This window comes from Callospermophilus lateralis, chromosome 7 (genome assembly GCF_048772815.1).
Source record: "Callospermophilus lateralis isolate mCalLat2 chromosome 7, mCalLat2.hap1, whole genome shotgun sequence".
Taxonomy (NCBI): Eukaryota; Metazoa; Chordata; class Mammalia; order Rodentia; family Sciuridae; genus Callospermophilus; species Callospermophilus lateralis.
Genome location: NC_135311.1, coordinates 87,546,199 through 87,573,725, shown reverse-complemented (window position 1 = coordinate 87,573,725; position 27,527 = coordinate 87,546,199). Strand labels below are relative to the sequence as shown.

The 27,527-nt window shown below is 32.3% G+C and overlaps 1 protein-coding gene across 2 annotated transcripts in view; it reads right to left on the bottom strand.

The window, feature by feature from the left end:
* Ankrd13c (ankyrin repeat domain 13C) overlaps positions 1–27,527 on the bottom strand; it is a 70,147-nt gene that overhangs the window by 28,830 nt on the left and 13,790 nt on the right. For both annotated transcript variants that reach the window (XR_013091999.2, XM_076863722.2), the window contains exons 2-7: positions 15,837–15,878; positions 7,059–7,163; positions 6,406–6,491; positions 4,194–4,239; positions 1,523–1,589; positions 141–285 (exon numbers count right to left, since the gene is read on the bottom strand). Coding sequence is in view for 1 of the 2 variants with exons in the window: in XM_076863722.2 (XP_076719837.1) it covers positions 141–285; positions 1,523–1,589; positions 4,194–4,239; positions 6,406–6,491; positions 7,059–7,163; positions 15,837–15,878 (491 nt within the window). In the remaining variant the exon portion in view is untranslated. The remainder of the gene's footprint in view (positions 1–140; positions 286–1,522; positions 1,590–4,193; positions 4,240–6,405; positions 6,492–7,058; positions 7,164–15,836; positions 15,879–27,527) is intronic.

Genomic DNA, 27,527 nt, shown 5'->3' with positions numbered 1-27,527 from the left:
TAGTTGTAAGGAAATGGAACCTTTGAGAATAAATCAACTCAATTATATCTTATACTTTTAAAGCAATTACAATGGACACTTGGCTAAATACATATTTTTTTAACCATTTAGAAAAATATCTTGATAAGACAACAGCTCACCTCATGGTGTATTCGCTGATAAACTTTCTGTTCATTGTCTAATACTACAAAAGATTCAGAGGGTGCCGCATCCCCATTGAAAATGAAGCTTAAATCCCCTCGTTGGCACTTCATGTCAGTAAAATCTATGAGAGTTGTATCAAGCCTGTGAAAGATACAGGTAGGTGAGAAACTGACAAATAAAACTTCATTAATAATTATACAAGTTTTATGTCTTCTAAACACAAACTTAGATTCTAATATATTTCAATCTAAACCTATAAGCAAGTTAAATTTAAAATATTTTAGTTTTAAAAACCATTTAAATACATATTCCATTTTATCTACATTTTACTTTTCTGAATTCATACTTCATTAACTCATCAAGAAAAAAAGTGTTTCCCTACTGCTGAAATATTTCCCTTTGTTTTCTACCATTTCCTTTGTTATAGCTCCTCAATAAGTTACTTCCACAGGGAAAAACAGAAAAGGAAAAGAGACCTAACATTCTTTGATCCCTTTAAAATGTTACTATGTCAGCGGAGTATTAAGATGGGTAGAGCAAAATATATGGACTAGATTCCTAAATTTAGAACGACCCTTTTGATCTACATCCATTTTATGCTTAATCATCTGATACTAAACCTTACTTCATCCTTCAACTTTGATCAATCCTTTAACCTACTACAAATCTCTTAACCTACTACCAGATTCAGACTATCAATCTCTTTCCCAGACCACATCTCCACAGTCTGAAAAATATATGGATTGGGCTGGGAATGTGGCTCAAGTGGTAGTGCGCTCGCTTGGCGTGCGCAGGGCGCTGGGTTCATTCCTCAGCACCACATAAAAAATAAAATAAAGATGTTGTGTTCACCAAAAACTGAAAAATAAATATTAAAAAATTCTCTCTCTCTCTTTAAAAAGAAAAGTATACGGATCAACAAAACAAAAACTTGACACCTCTGAGCTTTCTCATCTAGAAAGAAGTTTATATGAAATGATCCCTTCAAAGTATTTAGTCTAGGTATAGACCCCTAAAACACCCAAATTAATAATATGGAGATCTGTAGAGATGTAGATAAACAAAATTTTATTATTTTTATATTTATATATATATATATATATATATATATATATATATAAAATATATCATGGTCTTCATGTTTGTCTGCTGGATAGTTTGTTGTTGAATAAAACTAGTTGCTAAAGCAACTATCTTGATTAAAGTCAAGATTTTTGTCTGTAATAGGTCTCAAATGAATAAAATTAATTAAACATATTATAGCATCTTATTTATTTTTAAGTTATTAAGCACATGTAAGCTAGGATTACAGGAGGAAAAGTTTCCTCCAAATCTCAATTTTCTTTTACTCAAGGAAAAAAAAATCATATCACCTTACCTGATATTAATACCTTGTTTGTATATTTTACATGCGTCAGAAGGCAGAATTCGGGAAAGTAAAGGCACTATATTTAAAAAAACAAAAGGAAAAAAGTAAATTCTGAGACATTTATAAACTTTACAATTAAAAGAACACTAATATAAACATTTCACCAATTCAACAAATTATAATCATTTCCTTTAAAATGGCATTTTCTGATTAATAATGAATGTAATACACAAAGCATCAAGTGGCTACTACTTAATTGTAATTTCTGTATTATTTACTGTGTCCTTACCTCTCCCACAAACATACAAGAGTAGCAGAGTCCATATAAGGTAACTCTTAAATACATACTGCATGGTATTATAGATGAGTAAACAATACACTATGGTAACTAAACCACCCAAATAGTTAAAACAAAGGGATCTGGGTCCTAAATGATCTTTTAAATATAACTTGTAAATATAGCAGAAAAGTGATGTGTATAGACACATCATGGAAGCAAGATAGCTGAATATACGTTTGAATCCCAAACATGTGCCTTGGTTATTTATTCACTGTACAAAGATTTCAAAATCTATAAAATGGAATTCATAGTATTTACCTAAAGCTTTCTATACTACAATGTTGTTTTTTATAACTCATATTTTATCACAAGCTATTCTGACTTTTTTTATTATTTACTGGCTATTTGGGGGGAAATAAAAGCTATTATTCTACTTAAATATGCATCACAGGCTATAAAAAACTACTATGTCAAAATGATGAAAGAAAATGGGAAGCACAAAATTCTTGAAATTCAAACAATAACATATGTATATGCACATATAAGTTTGTGTATACTTGTATGTGTTTATAAGCAATAGGAAGTTACTATTATCTACATGTTTTAAAAAAAAGAAGAAATTGAAGCTCAGGAAACACGTATGATATCATGCCAAGCCAAATACTTAGAAAACAGTACTGACTCCCGTTCAAAGGTTTTCTATATCTCAAACCTCAAGCTGGAATAGTTCATTTGTCTTCAAACTTGAGATTAAATCCTGGACTAGTTTCTCCAAAAAGTGAATGTAAATAACAAGAGAAAAAGTAAGTATGCCCTACTATCTCAAAATTAAATTTACCCAGATCTCAATATTTCTTAGCTCTCCCTATTTCTGGTTTCCCTTATACATACATACGCACATACATACATACACACACACACACAATAGGTTTTGATAAAGGGAAGAAACATTCTCAAAGTCTAAAAAAGGCTTAAACATCAAATCTAATAACAGATTACCTCCTGGTTTTTTTAATGTAAACTGTCTAAGCTAAATAGATACCAATGGGTTAAGTTTTTAGAATTACATATGATATCTTAATTATCAGATACAGTTTTGACATTCAACAACTAAAATCTTTTTTCTTTACTGTTGTCTTCTTTTTTTGTTGGTACTGAGAATTGAACACAGGGTGCCCTACCACTGACATACACCCCCAGGTCTTACTGGTTGCTTAAGGCCTCACTAAATTATTGAGGCTGGTTACAAACTTGCAATCCTCCTGTCTTAGTCACCTGAGGAGCTGAGCCACCACACCCAACTTAAAATCCTTTTCAGCAATGAAACAGATGTGCTGACTTTCATATGTCAAAATCAATTTCTCAAAGATGATATACTTTTTACAAGTACCTCAGTGGTTATGTCATAAATTTGACTATGCAAAATTTATAATGTATTTTAATAACTAAATAAAAATATAAAGCAGGGGTGATTACATGTATTTATATTTCAATTTTTAACAATTTTGTTCAGCAACTGACAATTTTAGAATTCAAACAACTAACACCATGAAGATAATCAGTCAAGGAGCCAACATATTCAAGAGACAACCCAGTTTAGGATCACTGGGAAGACTTGAATCTCTACAGATGAGAAAATTCAAACATTAGATCAGTCTAACTTGGAGTTCTTCAAATTTATGGCTGTATTTACTTTTTCATGAACAGGACACAGTAGCATACACTATAAACCCAGATACTCTTGGCAGGAGGATCCCAAGTTTGAGGCTAACCTTGGCAACTTAACAAGATTCTATCTCAAATAAAAAGTAATAAATGGGCTGAAGTATAGCTCTGTAATAAAGTGTCACTAGATTTAATCCCCAGAATTGTAAAAATAATAATAAAAATAAATATACATATACACAGACATTATATAACATACAAAATTATATAAAATGGAATATACCTCATATATTTATCACTATATGGTTTATTTCTATGATTATTTGGGAGATAAGTATCACTGAGCATTCAAATAATTTTACAATATTAAAGTTAATTCAGATGCTTTTAAAAATATAATAAGCTTATTAAATCCAAATCTTCATGGACTACATTTTTAAAAATTCCTTGCATTAAATTAAAATTCATTACATTAAATTACTCAAATTTTTAACCCTATCTTTTATTTAAAAAAAAAATTTAAGTAAAATTTCAACCCTGAAAACAATTATGAAAGCTGCTGATCACATTGGTTTAATTATTGCCGCAGAGCTTTTAATTATTAGTTTCAATGTCATGAAAAATAATTTCCATCAGAACAAATATCAAAATTGTTGTGATAACATTTCTATAATATTTTTTTCACTTGTATCTCTGCACAAATAAATATTGTACAATAAAACAGCATACTCTTACCCCAGCTTTGAAAATCCCAGTGAAGTTCTAGATAAAAGTCACCTAGCTGCAAAATGAAATATGAATAATTAACAAATGCACCGTAGTTAACAGTTCTTATACTTGCTTAATATTTTGCTTTAATCTATGACCATTATAAATCTATAAATAATAAAAAATAATAAATAATAAAAAATCAATTTAAAAAGTTTAAGAACAAAAAAATCAAAACATGATTATTACTTAAAGCATAATAGCACGCATTACTCAATTACAAAGGAAAATATATACCACTATACATTTCATAAGAATATGTTATCACATTTAACTTTGTATGATTACATATTGTCAGCACAACCAAAATGATATTCATTATCATTAAAATAACTAACTTTAAAAATAACTATCAAAATGATTATGTGTACCATCTCATGATGGTCTAAAATATTACAACTGAAAAGATTTTTATATGAAGTGATAGATTTAGTAAATATGAAAATGTTAATCATATGAGACCTGTGGAGAAAACTTTTATTTTTCAAACGAAAAGCTAGACGGCAAAGAGACTATAATAATTAAGGAAACTATTAAAATCAAATATTCTCTAAAAATTTAAACAGTATGAATATAAGTAAAGTAGTGCAAATATAGCAACACTGGCAAGTTAGACCTCCGTATTTCAAACAATGAAAGAAGTTTATCTAATACTAGATATTATTGCAACCTAAATACATTTTTTCTGACTCTTTCTATAACTCTTCAGCTCTCAAAAAAAAAAGAAAAAAAATTAGCATCACCTAAGAGAAGACAAGCCATTATCACATCATCATCAAAACATGATTATCACTTAAAGCATAATAGCACACATTATCTTTCACCCACAGTTCTGTCAGACATCAAAAATACAAAGGAACTTCTCAGACTATACCCAAAAGACCTAAAAACAGCATTCTACATGGACACAGCCACATCAATGTTTATAACAGCACAATTCACAATAGCTAGACTGTGGAACCAACTTATATGCCCTTCAATGGATGAATGGATAAAAAAAAAATGTGGCATTTATACACAATGGAATATTACTCAGCACTAAAAAATAACAAGATCATGGCATCTGCAGGGCAATGGATGGCATTAGAGCAGATTATGCTAAGTGAAGTTAGCCAATCCCTAAAAAACAAATGCCCAATGTCTTCTCTGATACAAGGGGAAGGGGGTGACTCAAAATGGAGTAGGGAGGAAGAGCATGAGAAAATTACGACCAAATAGGGAAGAGAGGTGGGAAGGAAAGGGAGGGAGAAGGGGAATTGTATGGAAGACGGAAGGAGACTCTCATCGTTATACAGAATACATGTATGATGATGTGGGGCGGGGGGGGGGGGGGGGGGAAGAAGTGTGTCACATTAGATTGGGTAGAGAGAAGTGATGGGAGGGGAGGGGAGGGGAAGGGGGGAAGAGAAGGACAGCAGAATAAAACAGACATTACTATTGCTGTATATATATGAGACTGTATGACCAATATGATTCTGCAACCTGTACACTCAGAAAAATGAGAAATTATACCCCATATGATTCAAATGTATGCTATGTCAAGATCATTGTACTGTCATGTGTAACTAATTAAAACAAGTTAAAAAAAATACAAAGGAAGAAGGGCTGGGGTTGTAACTTAGAGGTTGAGCACTTGCCTCATATGCGTGAGGCACTGGGTTTGATCCTCAACACTACATAAAATAAATAAATAAAACAAAGATATTAAAAAAAATACAAAGGAAGAGAACAAAAGCAGAAAACAAATCTCTCTCTTCTGTGCCAGCACAATCAACTCTAACCACTCTGAGACAGGATGGACAAAACTTTATTGTTACATAAATAAAACACAAACTGCTCCTTTTAGCAGCATCATATTCAGCTATTATAGAATCTTCTAATCCAAAACACAAAGGAAAATTATTGCCATTAATTATGATGCACCTCCTTTTTGCTTACTTATCTAATTTACTAAAAAGTAATAAATCTTTATTTACTTAATTCAAAGAAAGTAGGTGCTTATTAGATTACACTTATAATCACAATATTTTGTTATTCCAATTACTGCTTAACTTGAACATGCTTCTTACCCTTTATTAATCCTTAACCAGCAGTAAAAACTTAGAATTTATTAAAAATGCTTAAAATCACACTTTCAATTACTCTTTAGGTGCAAAATCCGCAAAGAAATATAGCTTACCTCTTTCAGGGCTTTTAATAATCGAGGTCGTTTTTCTTCAACACTTTCCCTGGATTGCTGCTTAAGCTTTCTTAAAAGAGCTGTAACTAAAGTTGAAATGGGGGAAAAAAAATTAATTTTTGCCAGGCTAGAAAACACAACTGGCTTATTTTACATAGTGATTTTTCTAACCAGTTTAGAGTGAAGAGAAACTCTATGGGCTCCTGGGTTTCTTACCCACAGTGAGGTTTTTGTGACTTTCAAGGATTCTTTTATTCAGAATAACAACACTGGGGATTGAACCAACAGACACTCTAATACTGAAATAGATGCCTAGATGTTTTTATTTTATTTTTGAAACAGGGTCTCACTAAGTTGCCCAGGTTGGCCTCGAACTTGTGACCCTCCAGTCTCAGTCTCCCAAACTCCTGGTATTACAGGTGGGTGCCACCATGCCCATCTATAAACAATACACTTTTAAACATGGTTCCTCAATTCTTTTTGTATAGTTTTCAATGTTCAAGTTCCTAAGTCATGAATAATTCACATATAATTTTACAGATTTAACTTCGAGGTTTGTAGTATGGAAAAATAACACTAAATGAAAAATATCTCAAATACGTCACTTTGTACTTTTGGAATATTTACCAACAACAGTAATTCATATTGCTTACTCATCTGTCTGTCTCCATAGCTGATGGCTTCTGCCAGAGGGCTCCATCCCTGAGCATTTTTCACCTTTACTGGAGCATTGTGAGCCAAAAGTAAATGGGCACATTCTGCAATACAAGAATTGTAATAATCAAACATCATGTAATTTTAAAGATAAATTTTAAAGATAAATAAAAAACCATGTTGAAGTTTAATAAGTCAAATAATACAAATAAATCTGTGAAATAGTATACTTTATAAAATTAAATGATTTTTAAATATCCTATGTATCAAAACCAGATAATTTCAAATCTCCAGATTCAAAAGCACCATTCTACTACCTAAAAATAAATTGGATTGCTCTACAAAGCAAGTATTATGTTTCCTAATAATTTTTTCCCAGAGTATTTTGAGAATGTTTCCATCCTCTAAAATATAAACTACAAACCTCAAGAATAAAGTACAAAAGTACAACCAAGTATCTACTACTGAATTGGACCAAAGAGAGGATTTGTACATCTATAATGTCAAATGCAAAGCTCGTTATTTCAAAGGGGGGGGGAGTGCTTTTGAAAAAATGTAATCAGTAACATTTCCATAAAGCCTTATTTTTCAAGTTTTATAAATATTTTAGTTTGGAAAAAAACACCCAAAAAAGGGCAAAATGTTACATGATCATAAGGACAAATGTGGAAAGTTCTCTAAGTAATCAAAAGAAGTCTAAGCATAGATCTTTACAAAAGCTGAAAAAAAATTAAAAATTAAAGTGTATTAACAAGCAAAAAAAAAAAAAAACATTTAAAACTGAGACTCATAGTAAATTTAGGTAGTATAGCCATACTCATTCATTCAATCAAGTGCTTACTATATGGCCATCTTTAATTACAAGGTTCTAGATATAAACAATGAAGAAGGAAAACAAGGTTTTGCTATCAGAAAGCTTATATCCTATGTCAGAAAATAAGTAAATTAAAAAAGAAAAAGAATATAAGATAAAAAAATGCTTTAAAGGAAATAAAAACATTATGATAGTGTGGTATAGGAGGGCAAAAGGTGAATTTCAGAAGAATGGCACTCCATTAGCACTATTCCTAGTAATAGTAATAACACCTATACTAATAAGAAACTTCATTAGAATAAAATAAATACAGAACTTTCAGAGGTGTTTTTTAAGTAAAATATACATATAAGAATGTTTATTTGTTTATTTTAATATTTGTAGTAGTAAATATACTGAAAACAAAAATGTCCATTGTGGGATAATAATAAACCTATGTTGCAGTTATATTACTGGAGTAATATGCAGTAATTTTTAAAGAATCAAGTCATACCAAAAGAACAGAGGAGACCGCTTGAATGGTGAGTTACTGGTCAGATTTGAGAAACTGAGAACCAAAAACAATACTAACTACTAACTATTTAGAGTACATTGAAAGAAAAATAAACTGACAAAAAAAAAAAAAGGTGATGAATTTTTCTTTACACAATAATGTAATGCCAGCTTAATAAACGGTAAAAGTGGAAAATTAATATATTAGAGCACCCAGTATAATAACTAAATTAGGAAAGAATATCAATGAATTCTAAAGCAACTAAGTAAGAAATTATGTGCTGCAAAATAAGATATTCACATGGTATTAAAGTATCACTCCAAGACTTTTTATTAATTACAATAAGAAAAATGTTCTTTTCTAGTCGATGTATCTAGAGATCCCTATGAAACAAGTGGGCAAATTTAGTAGCATTAATAGTGGAATAATCTAACACTATGTGTGTCCTAATGTGACACAATATAAAGTGGATCATATACCTGTGAAGTATTCTTTGCAGAAACATTTAATCTACACATGCCCCCAAAAGCTAATTTGCAATTTATAGAAAAGGCAGACACAAGTTAAATAACACTACAAGATAATCAGGCAAATTCAAGATTAAGAACACTCTACAAGTCTACTTGTATAAGACTTTTCAAAATGTTAGGCACAAAAAGGAGAAAAACAATGAATGATAGCAATGAATGAGCCTCAGTGGGTCTTATTTCAATATAAAACAGCTATAAAAGTCGTTCTGGGAACACCTGGAGAAATTTGAATACATATTGGCTATGAGATATTATAACAATATTATTAATTTTCTTCCGTAATAGTAATAGCATGATTATGAAAGAGAATGTCCTTATTCCATATGCTAACATATGTAGGGATAAAATGAGATGATATCCATCTCAACAGTACTGCAAAAATAATATATGAAACACAAAGAAAGATACATCAAATATGATATAATATTGATGATTACTGAGACAATTAAAGAGTGTTTCATTATTCATTGTGATAATCTTTCAATTTTTTGCATTTAAGATTTTTCATAATAAAATGTTAAAAGAGAAAAATGACATAAAAATGTTTTTTAAAACATCAAAAAGAAATGAATTAAAACTATCCTGTAAGACTGGAAAACGCTGCACCACACGACACAGATTACCAAAGAGGTCTCACTTTATTACAAATGGCTGTGTGTTTATATAGGTCTAAGAGAGGTAGCAGGGGCTGAGGTAAATAACAGGTGGCCCGTTTATTGGCAAGCTCTTCCATATGTCAGTTCCGGGGCCCAAGAAGTTAATTCTAATTGGGGCTAAGGCTTCCTATCAGCAGGATTTGAACACTGGCGCCAGTGAAAGAAACAAAGAAGAGAAGGAGAGTCCTTAGACGCTATGCTGGGGTTTTTCTCTGGGGTGCGGCTGCCATTATGTTTTCCCAACATTCTCCAACAGAATTAAAGGATTTTTACAATGTATTACTAAATGATACAACTTACCTACTAAATATAAGGACATTTTATAATCCCATTTTACTAAAATAAACCAAAATCACACACCTTGTGTGTTCAGACACATATGCATTAACCACATACAACAGTAAGCATGGCCAACAACAACAACAACAACAACAAAAGTGAAAGAATATATAACAAGTTTTAACATGGGTTATCATTTTAATTGGGAGAAGGGTAGGTTAGTGAGGAAAAAGAATGATGAAGAATCAAACTAAAAAGAATTTTAAAAAATAAAAATAAAAGGGCCCTCCCCACAACAGACCTACTACTGGGTTTTATTTAGTCATGTATATATGTATTATAGAAAAAAGATAAGGTTCATGTATGTATGATATATCAAAATACAATCTATTGTCATATATATCTAAAAATACCAAAAAAAGACAAGGGACTGCAAACATGGAAGATGGCCATGGATTTGTAGGGACAGCTCATAACAGAACTGAGTGAAAAAAAATTACAATAAGTTTCTAATGTAGTGATTCTTTCTCAGTGAATGCAAACTAAACCCCTTTGTTATAAATAAGGAGTGTAGGGTGTGAAGGATACCCTCAGGCCATAAATGTTAATTACCTTGGAAAAAGAAGATACTCTTATATAATTTTGTACTGTATTATTTCAATTATTTCAATGTGTGTGTTAATAACCAAACAATCATTAGCAAAATATTTTTAATTTTAAAATATTAAAAAGCAGGATACACAACAATAATTAAAGCAACATCCCAGTTGTATAAACTAAGGTATAGGATTAGTCTAAGATTTATATATTATGCTAGACATGTCTAATATGCCACAGAACCTGTAGAAGCGGTGCCCTCCACTCACCAGCCATAAACCAACTGAGGAGCAACTAATGAAATCAGATAATCATAGATATGCCAATTACCTATAAAATATTCTTACACATTTTTTTTAAAAAATTGGATAAAACAGGTAGTTAGCAACTAACTGGGCTTAAGAAATTCTGCCAGAAAGAATCCAGGATTTGAGGAATATAGACAAACTGAAATTACTAATGATAGAAATCACACAGAAACAAGCAAGAGCTATAAGGATGATAAAATATACAAAGAATAGATAGGTGGAATAGAATAGTTGGAAACATAACAAAAGATCTAGAGAGATCCTCATGAAAGTGAGAAGTTATTCTAATTCTAGACATTTTAAAAAAATTAAAACTATACAAAAGTCCGAGAATAAATTAAAAGTTGAAGCTATGGGTTTAAAGAAACATTTTCTGATGTTTCTAACCCAATGGATGAGAATTTAAGATTTGTTTTTGATTTCATCTCCTAAAGATTTCTGAAATCTTCCCTAATAAAATGTGATGTTGGGGCTAGGGTTGTGGCTCAGGGAGCGCTTGCCTCGAACATGTGAGGCACTGGGTCCAATCCTCAGCACCACATGAAAATAAATAAACAATAAAGATACTGTGTCCATCTACAACTAAAAAAAAAAATTTAATGTGTGATTTTTTTTCATTTCCGCCCAAATCCATAGCTCAAAAACCTCCCAGGCAATATAGCCAACTTTAGTCAATGGACCTAGAAATTTGATTCTAACCAAAAGTATAAGAATTAAAGATTAGTTTTCAATTTTTATATCCTAAAGATTTCTGAAATCTTCCTTAATTAAATATGTTCTTTATTTCCACTCAAATTCATAATTTAGAAACCTCCCAGACAACACAGCCAACTTTAAAGACCCAGAAATTTTAAAAAATCAGACTTCCATGGTGAAAAAACAAGGTTATTCAGTATATCAAAGAGAACGAGAGAAGGGGAGTAAATAAAAATGTAAAAACCCTAATGTATCTATCTCTCCTTTCCTCAATCAACAAATAATTATCTGAATGGTTGGGGGGCTATGTTTACAAATAAGTGTATAATCAAAAAGTGATATCTCAAAAGAAGATAAAAGAATAAGAGTGTTAAAAAAATAAGAGTGTCATAAACTAAAAATGGTATAATATAAAAGAACTAAGAAAGTAGATGTTTTATCCTCTATTACACATTCCAATCTCATTCTTGTAGAACCCAATATCCAAAACATAAAAAGGCAATAAAGATAAAGACACAGAGGGAAGTGGGGGTGGCTGGGGGGGCAAGGAGGGGTTGGGGCTCAGTGGTAGCGCACTTTCCTAGCATGTGTGAGGTACTGGGTTCGGTTCTCAGTACCGCATATAAATAAATAAAATAAAAGTCTATCAACAACTAAAAAAAAAAGCACAAAGGGGCACACAAATGAAAAATGTAAATGGATCTGTATATTTTTGTGGTGCCTACCCTACATGAAAAAGACTCAGAAAGAATAAATACCAACATTATTTGTACAACCTGAATCATCTAACCAAGTGCTTCCTAAAATACATCCCATAGAATGTTAGTCTTCTCCAGATGCTGAAAAAGAACAAACATGAAATAACTAGGAAACAATGACTAGTATAACTAACACTTGCTCCAACTTGGAACTTCACAATGACTATTAGCATATCAAAATTATAACAAGTTCTACCATAAAGAAAACTTAACTTTTAACTTTTTCCTTTCTTTCCTCTTTTTCTTTTTTTTTTTTTTTTTTTGGTACTAGGAATTGAACCCAGAGGCACTTAACCACTGAGCCACATCTCCAACCCTTTTTATTATCATTTTTTTTTTATAAGAGTCTTGATCCTCCTGCCTCAGCCTCCCAACCCACTGGATTTATAGGTATGCGCCCCCATATCCAGCAAAAAATGCTAAACTTTTATTAGCCTGATATTTTTCAAATCAAACTGACCTGGAAACTCTTTTTCTCTAATTGCCTAGTGATATCCCAAGAAACTAATGTTTAATGAAATGCATTTTAGAGAAAGTTAACATACATATACACCTATGATAAAGCATAACAGTACATACATCTAAAATTAGAATAACTATACCAGGGATGGTAGATAAGTTTCATTTCACATTCTAAAATAGCATCTGAACTGGCAAGCTGCATGCGAGCCTACCCAAAGCTAAATTCTAATATTGACATAGACTATATACTTTTTTTAAAAAGAGAGAGAGAGAGAGAAAATTTTTTAATGTTTATTTTTTAGTTTTCGGTAGACACAACATCTTTATTTTATTTTTATGTGGTGCTGAGGATCGAACCCAGCGCCTGGCGCATGCCAGGCGAGCGCGGTACGGCTTGAGCCACATCCCTAGCCCAACTATACACTTTTTCAGCAGTTCTCAGTGAAATGAGGGCAATGCAGTATACCATAAATAAAGGTTCAACATTCCAAGCTGAAATCAAAATTCTGCTACTTTATTCTATACAAGTTGCTTAATTTCTTAGGGCTAATATTTGTCCCCTGGAAAATAAGGCAACATGGGATATGGTTGTGTAAGGGTTGTTAATATGTACAAAGTACTAGAAAAAAGTATCTGGCATATTATAAATAACAAATATATTTTAGCTATTTTCTAAAGTTTTGATCCAATGTTCTTTCCAAAAAAAGTATAAGTTTTCTTTTCTTTTTTTAGAATTTAACCTTTTTTTTTTTTTTCTTAAATGTGGTGCTGAGGATCAAACCCAGTGTGAGGCAAGTTCTCCACTATTGAGCTACAACCCCAGCCTACCATAAGTTTTTCATTGATCAAATTTAGTCAACTATATCTGATGTATTTTCAGCAAGGTAGCTATATTAGAGATGTCTATCATGGCCTGCTTTGCCCATTTTCCTATTAAACACACTATCCTGATTTCCTCTCGTACCCCATCTCTCACTCCAAGTGAGCCTACTCAAAGCTAAATTCACAGAATATCTATCTCAAAACCAGATAATTCATGAGTTTGCCAGCACCCATTTCTTAATAGCTTGGCTTGAAATGAACGGGACCAGCAAACTCTTTGCTCAAAAATTTGGAAACCTAAGAAACCTAACAAGTTGGTGGTAAATACTGAACCTAAAAAGTCATTAAAACCTAGGATCCAGGGGCTGGGGATGTGGCTCAAGCGGTAGCGCGCCTGCCTGGCATGCTTACGGCCCGGGTTCGATCCTCAGCACCACATACAAACAAAGATGTTGTGTCCGCCGAAAACTAAAAATAAATAAATAAATATTAAAATTCTCTCTCTCTCTCTCTCTCTCTCTCTCTCTTTAAAAAACAAAAACAAAAAACTTAGGATCCAAGGAAAGAAAGATATAAGATATGTAAAGACAGCAGATATACCATAAGAGACAGATGATACATAGGGAAATGAGCAGATAGGAAAATGGCTGATCCCCAAAACATCTTGGTTCTTTATCTTGCTAAGACCTGGCTGGTCCCCATTTCTTGAGTTTCTATAATATATAGCATCTTATTATTATCTCTTTACTGAGAAGTTATAACTGAATCTGTAACTCATATAAGAAAAGTCATATTGAAGTTAAATATTTAAATCATCAATTAATATAGAATTAAAATCAAAATTAAATAATCCTACAGATCTTATGATTCACTTAAACATGTGATGAACTTAAAAACCAAACAAACAAACAAACAAACAAAAAAAAACAAACTAACAGACTGAGGATATAGCTAGTGGTAAAGCACTTGCCAAGAATCATGCATAAGATGGCCCTGGGTTCAATCCCCAGTGTGTGTTTGTGTGTGTGTGTGTGTGTGTGTGTCTCTCTCTCTCTCTCTCACAAACACACACACACTCACACACAAACTAACAAAAGAACTTTAATTTTCAATAAAAAAAAAAAAAAAACAGGTTCTAATAACAACCCTTAGGTCAGTAGGCATTGGTCAAATGTTTATACAGTTACATTACACCATATGACAATAAGAGATATTCACAACGATACTTCTAAATAATTAAAAGGAAAAATGTTAAAAGAAATTGATTAGTCTGTTTAAAAAATACAGAAAAAAATTTCCCCCAGTATTGGGGATTGAACCCAGGAGCACTCTACCAATAAACTACACCCCAATCCCTGTTTAAAAATTTGAGATAGGGTCTTGCTAAGCTGCCTAGGCAAGCATGAAACTAAAGATCCTCATGCCTCAGACTCACAAATTGCTGGGGTTATACCATGTGCCACCATGCCCAGAAGCAAGAGTGTATTTTTAATAATATTTTCATCAAATATTTAAAGTTTTTAAATCTAGCATTCAGAAAATTGCCAATCAGCTATTTAGAATCCTCACTTTCCAAAATAACTGGGAATCCAGGTAATGGAAATGGCATTGCATATAGGAATAATATACAGAAGTAAATTTTTTAAATCACCTGCCTACAAAGTATTTTTTTAACTAAAAAAACAAACATGTCTCAATTTTTTACAATTATCTATCATAAAGAAGAATCAACTTCTGGAGTTTAGATATATAAAATATTTCATATTAATGTTTTTATAATATATTAGTTTTTATGATCTTAAATATGAATTTTCAAAATATTTATTATTACATTTAATATTTCATATTATATAAATTAATACTTATACTAATTATAAATTACTATTAGTTCTTACTAATTATAAATACTTAGTACTTTTATTAGGTATTTTAAGACATTAAGTTTTACAATATTTAATAAGCCTTAATATTTGGAAATAGGAGTCTTCTAAAATTATAAATACCTGCTTGATAAAGTAACTCAGGGAAAGAAAGTTTTATTTGTTTTTTTGTTTGTTTGTTTGTTTTCAGAGTTGAGGATTTAACCTGGGGTCTTGCACATGCTAGGCAAGCACTCTGTCACTGAGCCACATCCCCAGCAGAAAGAAAGATTTAAGTGACATGAAGGTTAGTACAAGACTTCTCTTTTTAAAAAGGACTATAAAAAGTGGAAAAAAAATATTAACTTTAATATGTTAAATCCTAAGCTCAAATACAAGAAAATCAAGTTAATTTTTTAAAAACTCAAGTGACAAAACTGAAAATTTTAAACTGCCTTCACAAGTGAAGAAAGTTGGACATAAAAAGAAAAATATTTACTAACCTTTATTTCCTAACATCACAGCAAGATGTAAAGGAGTGTTTCCTAAAATTAAAAAAAAATAAATAAATTAGAAGGTGTAACAACATAAGAAATTTCAATTAAAGTGATTTCAGCATCTTCAGAACAAAAATAAACCACCTGCAAAATACTGCTTAAATGGCACATTCAAAGTCAGAGAATGCCATGGTTTCTAAGCACCTGCTCTATCCCGCCAAAAGGGGTACCTTTGAAATCTTTCAATCTTTCCAAATAGATGTCAGATTCTTTTTGCTGCTAATTTATCATGCTTTCTTTATTCTTTGGAAACAATTTAAATTATCTACTCATTCTTGGGGATAGAAATCTTCAGACACAAACCCAGTTCTCAAATCGTTCAGAACATTGCTATTAAGAAACTAATATGGTAATAAATAATAGCTATTATTTACCAGAATAGATGGAGGTATAACATGAGAAAGGAACGTAGGACAGAGCTCCTAACTTTGCCTATACAGAACACTAAATACAGAAGAAGGTGGACCGCACTAAAATGAGCCTTAAAGAATGAATTAGAATGTGTAGGTGAATAAAAGTAACATTAACTAGCATTACAGTCTAAAACAAAATAATAACCTCCAAATCACAAACAACTGCAAGAACAGTTTGAAGAATAGTAAACAATGAAATTAGATGAGCAAAAGACAAAGCCTTGAAAGCTATGCTATACCCTATAGTTGGTACTATAAAATGGCTGATTTAATTTTAAAATGATATGCCAAATAACACAGCATAAAAAGCTCTTGATTTTATAAAAGAAAACAAACCAATAATAACTGAAAATAAAATTATTGAATTAAATTTATGTATATGAATTTTCAGATATTAGCAATTTTATAGAAGTCATATCATCAAGAATTCTGCCCAATAAAATAAGCTAAACATTTAAAGGGACCATACACAGGATGAAATAGACAACTACTTTTTCTAGGTAACATGCATGTGATTGACACCAATATCTTAGCTTGATTAAACTTACCAAAATGATTAACACACACACCTTAGCTCCATAAAGGTAGAATGAAATGGGAACTGTTGGCAGAGTCAACAAGATACCATTTCAAGTGAAATTTAGAAAACAACACAAATGAATTCACTAAATTTAAATTCTAAGTTTTTTTATATAAACAAAACATGGAAATTGAATTAGATTCAGGAATATAATTCACTTCATGTTTTTTAGATATAAGTTCAAATGTCCATTAGTGACTAGGCAAAAGATAACTTCTGCTTCTTCAGGATTTGACTCCCAAGCCAAGTATTCACACCTCAGAATTCTTCCTAGCTGAGATATGAAAACCACCATAATACATACTGTTAATAATCATACATTGAAAAATGTTTCCAGAAAGGAAGTTTTGTTCATAATTTTACTTACGCAATGAGTCTTAATAGTTGCTTAATTATTTGTGTAAGCTGCATTTAAAAAAAAAATAGTCCTCACAAATTTTAAGCTCTTTTAGTGAGCTTTGGGTATCTCCTCAAAATAACATGTCATAATGTTAACAAAATTTACATGAGTAAGAGTAAATGTTCAGAACATTGAGTAAGAGTAAAAAGGACAAGGCAAATAAAAAAGTATTCCTGGCTTTATAAAAGTACTGTTGATTACTAGCTTAATATAGAATATTCAATAAAGAAAAGACTCATTGCAGATACTTTTTTTTTTTTAGAGAGAGAGAGAGAGAGAAAGAGAATTTTTTAATATTTACTTTTTAGTTTTCGGCAGACACAACATCTTTGTTTGTATGTTGTGCTGAGGATCGAACCTGGGCACCACGCATGCCACGCGAGCGCACTACTGCTTGAGCCACATTCCCAGCCCAAATTGCAGATACTTTTAAAAACAAAGTTAGCAAAACTGATTTCCTTGTCTTCCCATGTTGATACCAAATATGTATCTCCTCAAGAAACTAAAGAAACTCCATGTCTATAATTTTTTAAATCTCCTCCCCAAGAAAACTATAAGGTTAGGAACTTTTGATGGGAATTTTTTGTATCAGGAACTCAGTAAAGCACAATTTTTCTACTACTAACATGTTCCTCAATGAAAATGAAAATGCTTACGAACAATTTTAAATATAGTCATCCATTCATAACAGATGAGTTCATCTGTGGGTCAGCTTAATAACTATTATTTGCCTTCAGGGCCTTCAGCATAATGCACAATAAGAAAAATAATCAACATGAGTATCAATTTCCCATGTGAGTGATCTTGAATAAGTTCCTCTTCCTCCTTTTTAAAATATTGAACCTCCTAAATTTGCATTTACGTCTGTGACTATCTACCAAGAATAAAAAATAATCATAAAAAATAAACAACACTGTCGATTTAGTGCCAGAAACAAAAGCTTGCCAACTACGCCAAAAAATCAAAGCCTTTACATAGAATCATTCATTATTTCTATTGCCTCTTTTCCAGTTTAGACTCTCATCATTTTATCTGCCTATCTATAACAACAACCTTGTAACCAGTTTCCCTGCCTCCAGTCTTACATCATTTCAATCTCTCTAAAGCAAAACTGGAATAATCATTATAAAATAAAAATTTGACCATGTTATATTTCCACTTATAAGACTAGAAATACTCCATTTATCTTTAACATGATTTACAAGCTTCTTAATGATAAGTCCTTACCTTCTTTTCTTCTCTTATTTTCCATACTGTCATCTAAACTACACATATATTCCTCAATAAGCAAGGTTCTCATGGCTTTTATACATCTGTTAAACTCTCCTAAATGTAACATCTCCCTCTGCCTGATATATTAACACCTTCCACGCAAGGCTCACTCAAATATCACCTGTCTTCAGAAGAGCCTTTCTTGGCCTGTCCTAAGCAATTAGATGACCTTCTGTTTTCCCAAACACCTCTACTTCTATTTACTATAATACTTTTCATACTAAACTGAACAATTTTTGTGTAAACATCTGTCTCCTTCATTAGGTATAAACCTCAGGATGACCAGATATATATTTTCTTGATCTGTGTATAGCAAATGTTTCACATACAGCATCAAACATTCAAAAGATTGTCCAGAATTTGTGAATGAAGGAATGAGAAAAAAACACTACAGCAATTAATCTTAGTAACATCATGTTACAGAACCAGATAATTAAAATGCAACAGAAATTAACTTAGGCAAGAGTTACAAACTCAAATATTTCCATAATTGTGTAATTATGCAAAGGTTTGGGTGGGGTTTTTTCATTAATGTTTAGAAAGACTCTGAGAAAACTATCTGAGTCCAGAGTTTCCTTTTAGAGAACATTTTTATTATGAAATCATTCCTTAATAATTACAGCACACTTGGTATTTCCCAATTCCTTTTCCCCCCAGTGGTGAGTGTTGAACTCAGGCCCTTGTACATGCTAGGCATGCATTTCTATCATTGAGCTATATCCCAGCCCTCTACTTTAATTTGGTTCATTTATCAGAAAAAAAGGATCATTTATCAAAATTTTCATTTATTGGCATATTTTATACACAGTATCCTTTTATGATTTTTTAATGACATTAAAAGTTATACTGATAAGGTTCCTCTTTTCATTCCTGAAGTTATTTGAGCCTTCTTTTTATCTTAAAAGTTTATTAATTTTATTCATGTTTTCAAAGTACAATATTTTGGCTTTGTTGTGCTGTACCTTGTTTTTCTAATTAAATAATTCCTGCTCTATTATTACTTACTTTCTAACTCTATTATTACTTATTTCATTTGGGCTAAATGAGCTAAAATTGAAAAATTAAGTTGTTCTTTTTCTTTTTTCAGCAGTACTGAGGATTGAACCCAGGGTTGCTCTACCAAACTACATTCCCAACCCTTGTATTTTTTAAGAAAGGGTCTTGCTAAATTGCCAGGCTACTGGGATTACAGGGTGTGTGTGCTTCTTTTTCTAGTTTCTCGGAATGGATTTGATAATTGGTTTTTTAGCCTTTTTCCTAATATCTTTATTTTTTAATTAATAATTTCTGACTTGGCTTTGTAGTCAGAGAACAGACTCACTATAATTTCAGTCCTTTGAAACATGCTAAGATTTGCTTTATAAACAAATCTGACCCTTTTGTAAATGCTTCATCCTTGAAAAATTATGTATATTGTAGTTACTGGGTACAACGTTTCATATAAATCTACTAGATCCAATTTAATTGTGTTGCTCTTATATTTTACATCATTGATTCTTTTGTGTATGTTAATATCTTTTTCTCTTATAAAGAGAAATATTAAAATTCCCCAACTATTCATTGGGGGTTTCTATGACTTCTAACTCTACCGATTTTCATTTGATTTATTTTTAGGCTGTGTTACTGAAAAACTTAAAATCTTTGAATTTTCTTGACTAACTGAACCATTTTTCATTATAAGGCATCCACCATTTTCTCAGATATGTTTTTTGCTTTAAAACCTATTCAGATATTAATACAGTTACATCAATTTTTTTAGATTGACATTTGCATTGGATAGACTTTTCAATCCTTTTTCTTTCAACTTCTCTGTATTGTTGTTTTAGCTGTGTCTTCAGCTGCAAGTAATTGGGTATTATTTCAAGTAAGATGATATTTGTCTTTATTATTATACTTACTGGTATATTGGGGTTTAAAAATCTACCAACATGCTTGTGTTCGCTATTTATTTCACTTGTTCTACATTCCTTTTTCTCTTCCTGTCTTCCAGAATGATTATTTTTATTATTCCATTTTATTTTTGCATGTGCTGGATGGAATGTACACATTTTATTTTACTATTTGTCTATTAGTGATCCTACAACTGCACTGCCCAAGGTAGGTACATATGGTTACCAAGCATTTGAAATACAGCTATTCCAACCTGAGATGTGACACAAATGGAATTTTAAAGACTTAGTATGAAAAACAAGAATGCAAAATATCTCAAATAATGTTACACTGATTTTTACACTGACATTTGGATATATTTGGTTAAATATTAAAATCAATTTCATTTCGTTTAATTTTCAATGTGGCAACTAGAAAAATTTACAATTACACACATAGCTCATATTGTATTTCTACTGCCCTAGGGTTTACAATATATATCACTGATCTATCAAAGTCTAATGTCCACTGGTATTTTACCCCTATTTAAAATCTATGTAATGGCTGGAATGGATGAAATAAAGTTAATGTTCTGAGGTCTATGCAATGACCACAGAACACTAACTTTATTCACCTTGACTTATATGCTACTGTTGTTATCGAGTCCTATAAATTTCTGGCTTTACCTTAATTCATTTAGTTTTTTTTTTTTTTTTTTTTTCCTTTTTTGTTGCCATCATTCCTTTCTACATAGCAATCATTTTCCTTCTACTTGAGGTAGATCTTCAGGGTCTCTTTTAGTGACAAATTGAGGTTTCAGTAAATGTCTATTCAACTTCACTCTTTTTTTGTACTGGGTGTACAATTTTTGCTTGATAAGATATTTTTCAACATTCTGTGTGGTCCTATAATTTCCTTTTTGATGCTGAAAAGTCAGACAGAGATCTTTCACTCCTTTGAAAGTAATGTGGGGGGTTGGGGATATGGCTAAGTTAGAGTGCTTGCCTTACATGCACAAGGCCCTGGGTTCAATCCACAGCACCAGAAAAAAAAAAAAAAATTACTTTTCAAGTTTCAGCCAAATCGCTCTTTTTCTTAAAAAAAAAAAACTTTATTTTATTTATTTAATTTATTTATTATGTGGTACTGAGGATCAAATCCAGTGCTTTACACATGCAAAGCAAACGCTCTACCACTGAGTTACAACCCCAGACTCTTGATTCCTTTCTTCGTTCATTGTACTTAGATTGGACTTCTTGAATTTCTGGATTTATGACTTTCATTTATTTCGGAAAATTCTGAGCAACTTTCTTTTCAGATTATCAGTGAGTCCCTTTCTCTTTCTTCTCTCCTGGAGGTTTAATTAGCACAGAACTTCTCTTCCCCCTACTGCTTGTTTTTCTTTTTTAAAATGTCTTTTCTCTCCCTTTTTCATCATACAGTAGATATTTTCTTCTGCTCCACTTCCAATCTATCTTCTGCAGGTCTAAACTACCCCTAAGACCATTAATTTAGACTTTCAGTTATGACATTTTTTCATTTGATAATTTCTTTTTGGTTCTTTTTCAAATCTGTGGTTTTAATCCCTATAGTTTTCAATTCTCCACTAAATTATTCAATCTATTATTCCTAAACAACATATTAGGCATTGTTATTCACAGTTACAATTAATGGAGTCCTTCTGGGGCTGTTTCTTTTGTTGTTTCTTGCTGATTCTCTTGCATACTGTCCAGTTTCTTCATAATGCTGGTCATCTTTAATTATATGCTGTATATGGTACTGAATTAACTCTGTTAAAAATCTTGAAGCCTAAGAAACAAATCCTTCAGAGAATTTCATTTGCTTCTGACATGTGTCTAAGTGTACTGGAATTTAGGATCACCTAGTCCAGGAACTGACATTTTCTTCTGGGCCTCAGAAATGACTCAAGGCCATAATTTAGTCTGCACTAGAACTTATGTATTTTCAGTTCACATTTATTCCTAAGGTGCAGTTCTTTAAGTTCCATATGCTCTTTAAGTTCTCAATCCAAAGAACAGTATCTTTATGAGATATCCCTTTATCTGGTAAGCCCTAAGCTCCATTTTTGTGTCCTCTTAACTTGGCAAAGCTGTCAAAAGTGCAGTTTAGCCTCTTAACCACATCTTTTGGATTTGCAAAGGACACTAAAGCAAAATAACCTAAAATGCTAGGCTCACATTCTTGGGTTCTCATCTTCTGCCAGCTGTTGGCCCAGTTTCTACCTTGTCAGCTCTCCATGAACTTCAAGTACAAGACGGGTACTAATTATCTAGCCTAACATTACTAGAAACAGAAATCTGTTTTGGCTTTGTTTGTAATATTTTTGCTTCTGGTCTTTAATACTATTAAAAGATAATAATTTATAAGCATTAATGATTATGCCTTCTATCAAATTACAATTACTTTCTTAGCAACTTTTTAAGTCATTTTTGCCTCAAATTCAATGTTATCAGAAATTAATACTTTTCTTTACCAGAATAAAATTTTCATTTTTTTATCAATCCCCTTCAGGTAAGTCTGTGAAAGTTCTTTACCTCCCTTTTCCCAATAGTGTTGTACTTATTATTTTCTGGTCCCATATATTTTATTTCTGTACTTCTCTCTGTTAGTGTCAAATCGCATACTCAAATACATGAACCAGAGAGGGTATATGAATCAAACCAAAATAGTCCAGTAACTGGCCAGAAAATTGTTTCAGGGAATGGCACAACACCCACCTGGATTAAGATGACTTTCTGCATCTCCCCCGCCTCCTTTTGCAGGTAAAAACTGGGAGGGCACTTAAGCTAGAGGGAAAAACTCTCTTGTCATTACACTCAAGGTATACTGATATTTGGGTATGGGGCTGCATATACTCTACCCCACAGGATCAGTGTATTTTAAACAGGAGCAAAGAATTATTTTCTAAATCTTTCTCCTATTTCTGCCAGCATTCTCAGTAGTATCTTCAGAAATAATGTCTTTTCTCCTATAATGAATTTTTTTTGTTTAATATTTATTTTTTAGTTGTAGTTGGACACAATACCTTGATTTTATTGATTTATATGTGGTGCTGAGGATCGAACCCAGGGCCCTGCATGTGCCAAGCAAGGACTATACCACTGAGCCACAACTCCAGCCCTAATGAATATTTTTTTCTGAGTGGTTCCTGAGTGGACATTTATTTATTTATTTTCTGTTCATCCATCCTGGAATGCAGATTCATCCTAGTCTAGTAAGGGAAAAAGACAAGTAGATTTCCCCCAGTTTCCTCTCAATTGATTCAAGAAAATGAACAGCAGAAACACCCTCCGTACTCTGAATTTGATATCAATAGTACTTTCCTGTGAGGCTTTAGTACTCTTTACAAAACAAACAGCTGAGACAATGAGAACTTGCTGCACAGAAATCAAAGAAAAGAGAATGATACAAAACTTATATTCTAAAAACTACAATACACTGTTGAAAGAAATTAAATAATACCTAAACATAAGGAAAGACATCATAAGTTCAGAATGAGATTAAATATCATTAATGACAACACTATCCAAAGAGGTCTAGAAAGTTAAAGGAATCTCCGTGAAAATCCCCAATACCTTTATTTGTAGAAATTGACATAATGATCCTAAACTTGTATGATAATTCAAGGAACCCAGAATATCCAAAATGATCTTGAAAAAGAACAAAGTTGGAAGATTTGCCTTTTACATTTCAAAACTTGTACAAAACCATAATAATCAATATAGTACACACTGGCATTAAGGAGATATACATATTAATGAATCAATCCCATTACACACAAAGTTAATTGAAAATAGTTATAAAACCAAATATAAGCTCAGAAAAGAAGGAAATAAATTTTTGTGAGCCTGATTTCTCAGCTACTACACCAAAAGCACAACAATAAAAGAAAAATACACTTCTTCATACTTAAAATGTTTTATGCTGCAAAGAACGCCATCAAGAAGGTGGAAAGACAATCAATAGACTGGAAGAAAATATTCTGAAATCATCAATTTGATAAGGGTACCCAGGATATATAAAGAACTCTTAAAGGCCAGCCAGGGTAGTGCTTGCCTGTAATCCCGGCTGCTTGGAAGGATGAGGCAGGAGGATCACAGGTTCAAGCCAGCCTCAGCAACTTAGCAAGGTCCACAGCAACTCTAAGTAAAATACAAAAAAGGGCTGGTGATATGGCTCAATGTCTGAGTGACCCTGGGTCAATCCCCAGTACAAAAAAAAAAAAAACACCTTAGAAGTCAAGGGTGAAAAAGTCAGCCCAAATTAAATATGAGAAATTATCTGAATAGCTATTTCTCTGAAGAACAAATACAAATTAGCTAATAAACACATGAAAATAAGTACAAGCCATCAACCATTAGGAAAATACACATCAAAACCACTAAGAACGCTTCTCAAAAGTAGTAGTAACAAGTTGCCAATAAGTATGTGAAAAAACATTCAATATCTTTAGCCATCAGGGAAATCCAGAACAAAACTACATTGAGATTCCACCTCAACCCAATCATTAAGGCCATTATCAAAAAGCAAAAATAACAAATGCTGTGAGAATGTGGAAAAACTGGAACTCTTATACACTGCTGGTTGAAATGTAAACTAATACAACCACTATGTTAAACAGTTTGGAGGTTCCTTAAAAAAATAAAAATAAAACTACTATATGATCCAGCTATACTACTCCTAACCCTAACCCTAACCCAAAGAAAATGAAATCATCATATAAAAGAAATACCTGCATATGTCTTTACTGTGATAATAATCACAATAATCAAGTTATGAAATCAGCTGAGATGCCTATCAAGAGATGAATCGACAGGCTGGGATTGTGGCTCAGCGGTAGAGTGCTCGTCTAGGGCACGCGAGACCCGGGTTCAATTCTCAGCACCACATAAAAATAAAAAGGCATTGTGTTGTGTCCATCTACAAGAGATATATTTTCTCTCTCTCTCTCTCTCTCTCTCTCTCTTAAAAAAAAAGAGAGAGATGAATCGATAATAAAATGACATGTATGGATAATGGGATATTATTTAGTCGTAAAGAATGAAAGCATGTTGGGGCTGGGGATGTGGCTCAAGCGGTAGCTCGCTCGCCTGGCATGCGTGCAGCCCAGATTGGATCCTCAGCACCATATAAACAAAGATGCTGTGTCCGCCGAAAACTAAAAAATAAATAAATAAAAATTCTCTCTCTCTCAAAAAAGAATGAAAGCATGTCATTTGTAGGAAAACATATGAAACTGGAGGTCATCATGTTAAGCAAACCAACCAGACACAAAAAGACAAGTATAGCATGTTTTATCTCATCCGTGGAAACTAAAATAAATAAATAAATAGCCTAAAGTAGAAGGACTGACTATAAGGGAAGGGAGAGGGGATCAGAGGGAGAATGTAGGAAGAAGAGTGGATATGATTAAAGCATGTTGTATGCATGAATGGAATATCACAATGAAACCCATTAATCTGTACAATGAGTTAATATTTACATTTTTTTAAAGAGAGAGAGAGAGAGAGAATTTTAATATTTATTTTTTAGTTTTCTGCAGCCACAACATCTTTGTTTGTATGTGGTGCAGAGGATCAAACCCGAGCGGCACGCAGGCCAGGCGACCACGCTACCACTTGAGCCACATCAGAAGGCCCTAACATTTAGAATTTTAAAAAACCATAAGACACTACCTTTTTACTATGACAGCTATAATCAATCAAAAAGCTGGTAAAGGGAAGAAATTGGATCTCATACACTGCTGCAGGGAAAGAAAAAGGGACAGCGACTTCGGAAGACAGTTTTGCAGTTCCTCAAAAGGTCAAACATGGATTTACCATGTGACCCAGCAGTATGAATATGTCCAAGAGAACAAAAATATGTATGCACAAAATCTTGGGTACAGGTGTTTATAGCAGCATTATTCTTAATAGCCAAAAGGTAGGAAAAAATGTCCGTTTACTGATGGATATATAAATAAAATGGAGTATATCCATTCCAAGGAATATTATGTAGCAATAAAAAGTACTGACACATGCTCTATGGATAATCCTTGACAATACCATGCTTAAGTAAAAGATGCCAGTTAACAAAGTCTGTATATTATGGAATTCTATTTATATGACATGTCCAGAATAGACAAATCTATAAAGCAGTTCAGTGGCTATATAGGGCTAAAAAATGTGCATAATTGGGGATTGCTAGCTAAAGGTTAGAGTTTCTTTAGAGGATGATGAAAATATTTCCAAATCAATTACGGTTACAGTTACAAAATATGAATATACTAAAAACAAATGAATACTTTAAATGGGTCAATTTTATGGTATATGAATTATATCTCAATAAAGCTGCTTAAAAATAAATTAAAAATAAGGAAAGTAGAGGGTAAGTGAGGTTGTTAGAACTGCATGTAGTAAAAATTTAGGGTCCTGACAATTTGAAAAGCAACCATTCTTTAGAAAGGCCCCCCAACTTTTTATTTTTTTTATTTATTTATTTATTTATTTATTTATTTATTTATTTATTTATTTATTGGTACTAGGGGTTGATCTCAGAGGTACTCAGTCACTGAGTCACATCCCCAGCCCTATTTTGTATTTTATTTAGAAACAGGATCTCACTGCTTAGCACCTCGCCATTCCTGAGGCTGGCTTTGAACTCGTGATCCTCCTGTCTAACTTTCGTAGTCGCTGGGATTACAAGTGTGCACCACTGCACCCAGCTAGAAAGGCCTTTTAACTAGCCCTCTTATTTTGCCTTAATGGTCATCACCCAGGTTAGTGCAGCTTTGGGCTCAAGTAAGCTTTTCTGGCCACTTGTTTCTTTGGTATGTTAGTTTCTCTATTTGAAAATAAGGTACCAGAGATAGCTTTAGTGGGTACGAAGGATACCAATAAATAAAAGCAAAAAGAAGTAGCTTGTATTCAGGCAAATATTTGTTCCTGTCATCTATTTTCCATGTTAGGAACTTTCTCATCCTCTCAAGGTCAGCAATAATATACATAAAGCTTTACTGGAACATATCCACGTTCTAATCACTTATGAATTGTTCATGGCTGCTCACAGGAAACCATATGACCTAAAAATATTTACTGTTTTGT